General features: G+C 33.8%; 1 protein-coding gene across 1 annotated transcript; it reads left to right on the top strand.

Annotated features, from left to right (window-relative positions):
- Window positions 1-4,203: 4,203 nt before the first annotated feature.
- Window positions 4,204-6,616, top strand: LOC145162301 (beta-caryophyllene synthase-like). The gene is made up of 7 exons (XM_079081487.1): window positions 4,204-4,385; window positions 4,475-4,754; window positions 4,902-5,274; window positions 5,384-5,602; window positions 5,706-5,844; window positions 5,922-6,170; window positions 6,266-6,616. Exons 1-7 carry the CDS (start codon window positions 4,266-4,268, stop codon window positions 6,557-6,559), a joined length of 1,674 nt encoding a protein of 557 aa, XP_078937613.1. The 5' UTR covers window positions 4,204-4,265; the 3' UTR covers window positions 6,560-6,616.
- Window positions 6,617-8,025: the final 1,409 nt, after the last annotated feature.

Here is an 8,025-nt window from a genome sequence, read left to right on the forward strand (position 1 = left end):
TGATGGATAAAGTTTCTAACTTTACCTATTAAGACATCCCAATAAGTCTAGATCTCTAAACCTAGATCCTTAATGACTTAAGGCATAAACTCAACCATTAAGCTCTTAATCACCAAGCCACAAATCTAAAACTTCCAGAAAGGTTTCTTACTTCTATCCCAACATAAAAATTACAGCTTTATGGACATGCATGTCCAATGTAAGTCTAGGACTCAAACTAGGTCAAAATGGTGAAATGAGACCAAAAACCCATGAATGGAACTTAAAACACAATTAAACTTCAGATCCAAAAGATATAGTGACCAATGGACCAATGTGAGATATAGAGTTGCAAACTTTATCTCATCAAACCAACCCAAACTTGAATATGAGCCAAGAAATGCAATAAATCTTAGATCCATGATGGGAGAACCAAAAAAGGTGGAAGCTTTATACCTTCCCAAGATCCACAAGATGCATGTGGTGCAAGTGTTGGATTAGTGTCTAAGTCCGTAACTATATTTGGTATGTACTTGACCCGAGTGTGCATGGTCCTTTTGGGTTGCCTTCACCAAAGCAACTTGACAAGGTAATTTGATATGAGAGAGAAGATATTATGGTTTATTAATATATTATAAGAATAATATATTAAAGGAGAAATCATATTTATTTAATTAGTATTAGTCATAAATTAATTAGGAATTAATTTGGTGACTAAAAGAGATTAATTAAATAAAGGGGTATAAACTGTCAAATGTGTGATAGTTGAGTTTTGGGGTGAGAAACCTTATGGACTAAGGGGGAACGAAATTATGATGAGGGATCATCATATTTTCGTCCAAGGGCCTCATTCCAGAAGGTTCCTTGGGCTGCTTGGTGGCTAAGCTATCCATTAGGGTTTAGACTGAAACCCTAGCACCCTACAGTATAAATAGATGCCCTATGCTTCAATTTTAGGCCACTTGATTCCAAGGGAAACCCTAGGGCCGAAATTAGCATCCTTCCCCTCTCTCTCTTAATTGCCTTCTTGCTTCAAGGTGTTTGTGAGCCATTAGAGGCACTACAATTGTGGTGCTTGCTTTCAAGAGTTCAAGAGATCAAGGAAACTAGTTGTTATTGCAATATAACAACAAAGGTATGTCTTCTACACTTCTATATGATTTTCGAAAATTATAGAAGCATGCTAGGGTTTATTTTGTGTTCATATAGTTGTATGTCTTATAGTGAAAACATAGATCCAATTAGGGTTGCATGCACACATAGGATTGTTTGTATAAAACCTATCAGCAAGATCTAAAGTGATGCGCTCTTCTAACTAGAAAGCACACCTCTCATTCTACTAAGATGCAAACCAAAGTTTCAAACTTCAAGAATCACCATTAGTACAACAATAATTACTCCAATGAGGTTAGGGTTTCGTTTAAAGGGATGGAGGCTGAAAATGATGCCCTAATCCTTGAGATTAGGTGCTTAAATATGGAGAAAACCTTAAAAATCAAGGGCTTGTGTTGCCTCAGTTGCCACGTCGTGGCGACCATCCAAACTCGCATTCTTGAATAATATATGCCACGTCGTGGTGCTCCATTCACCACGTCGTGGCACATAGATTATCCTAAAAATCTGATCTCTGATCCCACCAACCCTCACATGATCCATTATGGGAAACATGTGTTACATTGAAGAAATCTACGTGATTGTAATTTACAATAGAAAATAGGGAGATTTTGTCTATATATTGTAAACTTTTATAGTTACGCATATATCCTTGTAAAACTTCAAATTAGACACACACACACACACACACTTAATTTAATCATAATTAATCTATTTAAAAAAATAAAAACATTATCTTTAGATTATAACTAAATTATTAAAATACCTATTAGTAATCCTTCCACAATCGATATTCTTATTCATAATATGGTTATTCACGACCTGATTCTTTGTTGCTTCATATTTTGCATAATCGATTAGGAAAACCTAGTAATTTCATATTCCCTATCGATTGTTAAATAATATAATTCATCTACTACAACCAATTAACATATAGGCGATGATTATAATCTAAACAATTTTGTTGTGAAATGAATATGTAATTGGTGGTTACATAATTGGGATTTACAGCTCCAAACATATGAGCTCAATCGAACCTAACTAGATCTGTTATCGATCGACATCTTGGAGTGGCTATTAATGTGCACAATGGATTTTGGGTAATGAATATGTTTGGATATATGGCATCTTCATGTTGAATTAAGACCCAAACTCTATTCAATTGGTCGATATTATTGGACAACTTCATGAAGGAGATATCGACCCTAACTTTGTTATCAACCGGTTACATCCAAATTTCTATGGACATGTTTGAGATTTTTAGGAGAATGATAATATTGTAAGGTTACAAGTTAATTAGTTTTTCAATAATAAAACATATATTTATAGACAATGTTTTTAGTTTTTAAATATATTAGTTATGATTAAATTAAGTATTTAAGTATTTATGTGAGTATGATTTTATAACAATATACATGTAATTTTAAATTCATAAGAATATAAACATAATTATAAAATTTTATAAAGATAAAATAAATAATTTATAATCACTAGAATAAAATATTAAAATAATTGGTTAACATGATTATACCTTATTTAAAATAATGAGATTTTATAACATGTTTCATAAAGATACGGATAAAAATCATTAATTATATGAAATATTATCATAATTAAAAATGAATTACATTAATTATAGGGAAATCTCCAGAAAAGTCCTAAAATTTTACCCTAATTTACGAAAAAGTCCCAAACTAAATTTTGTTTACGAAAAAGCATGAATTACCGGTAAAAATGACGATTTGACCCCTTTTTTCCGGTTTACCGGTTTCATTACTTACCAGTTTCACTAAAGTCCCATTATTTTACCCTAATTTGCGAATAAGTCCCAAACTAAAATTTTGTGATGATTTGGCCCTTTTCTTCATGTAACATAGATTTTATCGGTTTCATTGCTGACTTAGACACCTAGTCATTAACTTAGTTGATAAGATGGATACGATGGGTTATATAATGCTACATTTACTGTAAAATTTGATATCCATCTCATCGGCTCATTTATGACTATATATCTTGGTCAGCAATGAAACCAATAAAATGTGTGTTTCCAGGAAAAAATGGCAGAAAATGAGTTGATGTCTCATGAGATGGATATATTGGGTTACATAATATTAGATAGACAATTTGATATTTCTTATAAACGTAAAAAATAACGCAGTTGTTGCTAGTTTATGTAATTATTGCAGTCTTTGTTGGATGCATTTTATGTTCCAAAAGAATATACAATACATAAGGATATCAAGTTTTTATGCTAAACATAGCATTATATAACTCAACATATCCATCTCATCATCTCATTTAATGACTAGGTGTCCGGGTCAGCAATGAAACCAGTAAAATGTATGTTACATAGAGAAAATGGCCAAATCATCACTAAATTTTAGTTTATGACTTATTCGTATATTAGGATAAAATAATGAGACTTTAATGAAACAAGTAAGTAATGAAACCGGTAAACCGGGAAAAGGGGTCAAATCACAATTTTTACCGGTAATTCATGTTTTTTCGTAAACAAAATTTAGTTTGAGACTTTTTCGTAAATTATGGTAAAATTTTAGGACTTTTCTGAAGATTTCCCTTAATTATAAAGAAAATTCTCTATAATTATAAAGAATATTCTCTATATCTAATGTATTTAATATTTTTCAATAAAAAATATTTTTTTATAATTAATACAATTATAATAATATTCCTTATAATTCACATATTAAAAAAATTCCTAAAATAATTGTTGAGTACCTCTTATTTATTTATTTTTCTTAAAAAGGATAGTTTTGTCCAATATTTAACCGTGACGTTGAAATTAGCTAGATATGGTAAACGTATTATTATATTGTTGGTAAAACAGTTGAATTTTGATGGGAAAAGAATGATGTGGAATTGGTAGAACTGTAGAATTGCTACTTTGGTCTCTTGACAATCGACACTTTGGTCCAATGACCAGGTCTAACAGCCATCCCCTGGCTTAATTGTTTAATGAGACAAATTAAGTCGTTCTGACTGGCTGACTCAGGGGCCTATATATACACTTTTTATATCCACTCTTCTCTTCACAAGCTTTGTAGTACGTAACTGTTCATTTGTCAAACAGCAACGATCGAGTTATATTTCCCTACTAACGTACATTATATACGGACGCCTTTTGATCATACATCATCTTTAGAATTGAAGATATGACTTCTTTTGCTTCCCCCCTTGTACGTAGTGCAAGTATCAAACAAGACGTGGTTATCCGCAACACAGTGAACTTCCATCGTAGCATTTGGGGAGATCAGTTTCTCATGTATGAAGAGGTTTGTATATATATCATTACCAACTCTACCAACGACAGATTAAGATCTAATATATTCTGTCGCGTTAATGTTTTTAATTGTGCCTGTAGAGAAAGGATCGAGAATGGGAGGAACAACTAGCCAACGAACTGAAAGAAGAAGTGCGCAAAATGCTAATTATCACCACACAACATAGGAAGCTTTTAGAACTTATTGATGCGGTCCAACGCCTTGGTGTAGCATATCATTTTGAAAAGGAAATCGAAGAATGTCTAAATCATATATACGTTTCGTATGGCCATGGAGATCTATGGATCAAGGATAACGACCTCCAAGGAACTTCACTATGGTTCAGACTACTACGACAACAAGGCTTCAATGTTTCAAGCGGTATAATTATATATATGCATAATGCATGGTTCACACCAGTTATATTTACTACTAGAAAATCAGAATTAGTGATAGAAACTAGTGATTTTTAGGATATATGAGATTCTCGTGTAATCAATTTGCGATACTTTCTCTATTTACGTACAGGAATATTCAACAAGTACAAGAACAACGACGGGAGTTTCATGGAGTCCGTGAAAGATGATGTTCAAGGCATGCTTTCTTTAAACGAAGCAGCATACATGAGGGTGGAAGGGGAACAAGTTTTAGATGAAGCACTCGCGTTTACGACCTACCATCTAGCCAACATACTCGAAAATCACACTTCCCTAATTGAAGCTCAAATACATCAAGCCCTCCAACAACCTCTTCGGAAAAGGTTGCCAAGGCTAGAGGCGTTACGTTATATACCTATCTACCAACAGGAAGCTTCTCATAACGAGGCTTTGCTAAAACTTGCCAAGTTAGATTTCACTTTGCTACAGGATTTGCACCGAAAGGAGCTTAGTCAAATAAGCAAGTATGTAAATTAAATAAACAACCTCTATATATCGTTTCTTTAATTAATTTTTATATATCTCACTGACCTTAATTTATGTTATTCTCACGTTTTATGTGTATATGTTTAGATGGTGGAAGGATTTGGATGTGTCAAGAAATCTACCTTATGTTCGAGATAGAATAGTTGAAGGCTACTTTTGGATATTGGCAGTCTATTTCGAGCCTCAGCATTCCGACGCCAGGATTTTTCTAATGAAAGCATGCAATCTTGTAATAATTTTGGATGACACGTACGATAATTATGGTACTTATGAAGAACTCGAGATCCTTACTGAAGCCATTCAAAGGTATGCAACTAATTGACATTAATTTGACTCTACGTGATACAATATCATACATACAACGTTCGATGGTCGTAACTTATTGGTTATTGTGATGGAATTACATTAGATGGTCGATGAGCTGCTTGGATATGCTTCCAGAGTACATGAAACTGATATATAAAGAACTTCTTGACGTTTATAAAGAAGCTGAAGATTTGCTAGAAAAGAAGGGACAGACATATCGCTGCTACTATACGAAAGAGATGGTAAACTGTACATACTCCATTTGGTTTCTATAATTCGTTTTGTCTACAAATATTGACTAATTTTCTCGTTCATTTAGGTGAAAGAGTATGCTCGAAATCTCCTAATCGAAGCCAAATGGGTAAACGAGAGGTATACTCCAACTGTAGAGGAACATATGTCTGTTACCTTGGTAACTTGTGCCTACGCCATGATTATCGCAAAATGTTATGTGCATAGGGATGATTTGGTCACCGAGGAAACGTTCAAATGGGTATCCACGTATCCTCCTCTTGTCAAAGCTTCGTGTTTGATTCTAAGGCTCATGGACGATGTTGCTACACACAAGGTACGTATATATAGTTATAACAAGTGAAACTCCAAGATTCATTTTACAAGTACTAAAAACAAACTAAGATATTTAATGTGGTAAAATAATTGCAGGAGGAACAAGAAAGAAACCATGTGGCTTCAAGCGTCGAATGCTACATGAAACAATACGGCGTCACTGAGGAGCACACACATGAATTATTCACGAAACAAGTCGAAGATGAGTGGAAAGTCATAAATAAAGAGTCGCTAAGGCCGACCGATGTCCCGAGGCCTCTACTTATGCCTCCGATCAACCTCACTCGTGTTTGTGATGTTCTGTATAGACGAGGTGATGATTACAATCATGCTGGAAAAGAAATGATCAACCACATTAAATCACTTCTTGTTAATCCCTTAAGTGGGTAGTTTTCATTTTGTGATATGAGATATCTTACGAATTTTTAACATTCTTTTGTAATAATGACAAGTTATTTACAACTATTTTATTATATTTTATTGGAATTATTAGTCCCATTACGCGTGTTGAAATTGATAGAGTTCATGTTCTTTGAATTGACTGACTGCGTACGGTTGTGCACCTAACCATGGATAATGATAAATAAATGACAAAATTACAAAAATGGTCCCTATAGTTTGCCAAAAATCATAAAGTCGGTCCCTTTTAATTTTTTTGACGAACATGGTTCCTGTGGTTTCCAAAACTTGCATGAAAGACCCTTTTTGATTACGCCATTACTGTTCATCCGTTAGTGTAAGGGTATTTTGGTCTTTTCAATGTAGCAAGTACTGAGTTTGTGACTATGGGTAAACCATAGGGACCATTTATGTAATTTTTTCTATATTTTATGTTTATGAGTTTGAAGTTTTTCCACCCATTTACATGTTAAAATATCACTTTGAACTTTGAAAAATGTTATTTTTACCTCTCTATTTTCTAAATTTTCGTGTTTAACCCCGTATTATATATAATTTGATTTTTATTAATAACTTTCATTTTTTTTTGGAAATGGAACTTCCCTAACGAGGGTTTCCGGGCCAGCTTTCGCGCACCGACTAATCTCTCGCTGCAAACATGAGGTGTAACGTCTGTGTTTCTAGGCTAGACATTAATGATGATGTAATAGTCTAAGTTAACCTTTGTAACCCGTCTTGAAATAATAAAGATGTATTATTTGAGTATTATGTCTTTTGTGCTTAATTGTGTGACTTAAATGAATTAAGGATAAAAATAAGCGTCAAAATGAAATGTTAGATAAACCCAATATCTATGAAGGATGTGGTAGTGGTCGTGACGAGGTTTCCGAATATATAAAGAATGCTGAAATCCGAGTTATAACGAAGAAGTTATGACCTGTCGAAGTTTCGCGACAGAACCGACACGACGCTGAATGACGTAAAATATGAATTTAAGATAGAGCAATATTTAGCCTTAGTGATCTAAACGACAGTCGTAGAATAAGTTAAACCGAGAGCGTGCATAAGAAGAACGTCTAAATCTGACTTCGTATGAGGAAGTTATGATTTTTCGAAGTTTCGACTTAGCGGTATGCAGCCCAAAATTCGAATATGAGATCGAGAGATTTCTAGCCGGAACAATCTAAACAAGAATCGAAGATCTCAACGATAGTAGCCCAACGGTGAAAAGACAGACGAAAATGGATGTCAGATGAAGAAGATATGATTTTCTAACGGAGTTTTCCTGTCCCGGCCTACTAAAAATAATATAATAAAAATAAGTCAAAATTAGCCAACGGAGTCTAAACGAGAGTTGTAGAGCATGATCTCACCTAACCGTGGTTATAAAGAACGTCGAAAACGGAGCTCGTATGCGATAGATATGAATTTATGAAGCTCGGAACACAAAATTCGAG

Source organism: Lactuca virosa, chromosome 3, assembly GCF_052849685.1.
Source record: "Lactuca virosa cultivar CGN04683 chromosome 3, Lactuca_virosa_CGN04683_v6, whole genome shotgun sequence".
NCBI classification, from domain to species: Eukaryota; Viridiplantae; Streptophyta; class Magnoliopsida; order Asterales; family Asteraceae; genus Lactuca; species Lactuca virosa.

Coding starts and splice junctions, on each gene's coding strand:
- LOC145162301 (XM_079081487.1), top strand. CDS start 4,266: ATGACTTCTTTTGCTTCCCCCCTTGTACGTAGTGCAAGTATCAAACAA. Junction 5,603..5,705: donor CTTACTGAAGCCATTCAAAG/GTATGCAACTAA, acceptor GAATTACATTAG/ATGGTCGATGAGCTGCTTGG. Junction 5,845..5,921: donor GCTACTATACGAAAGAGATG/GTAAACTGTACA, acceptor TCGTTCATTTAG/GTGAAAGAGTATGCTCGAAA.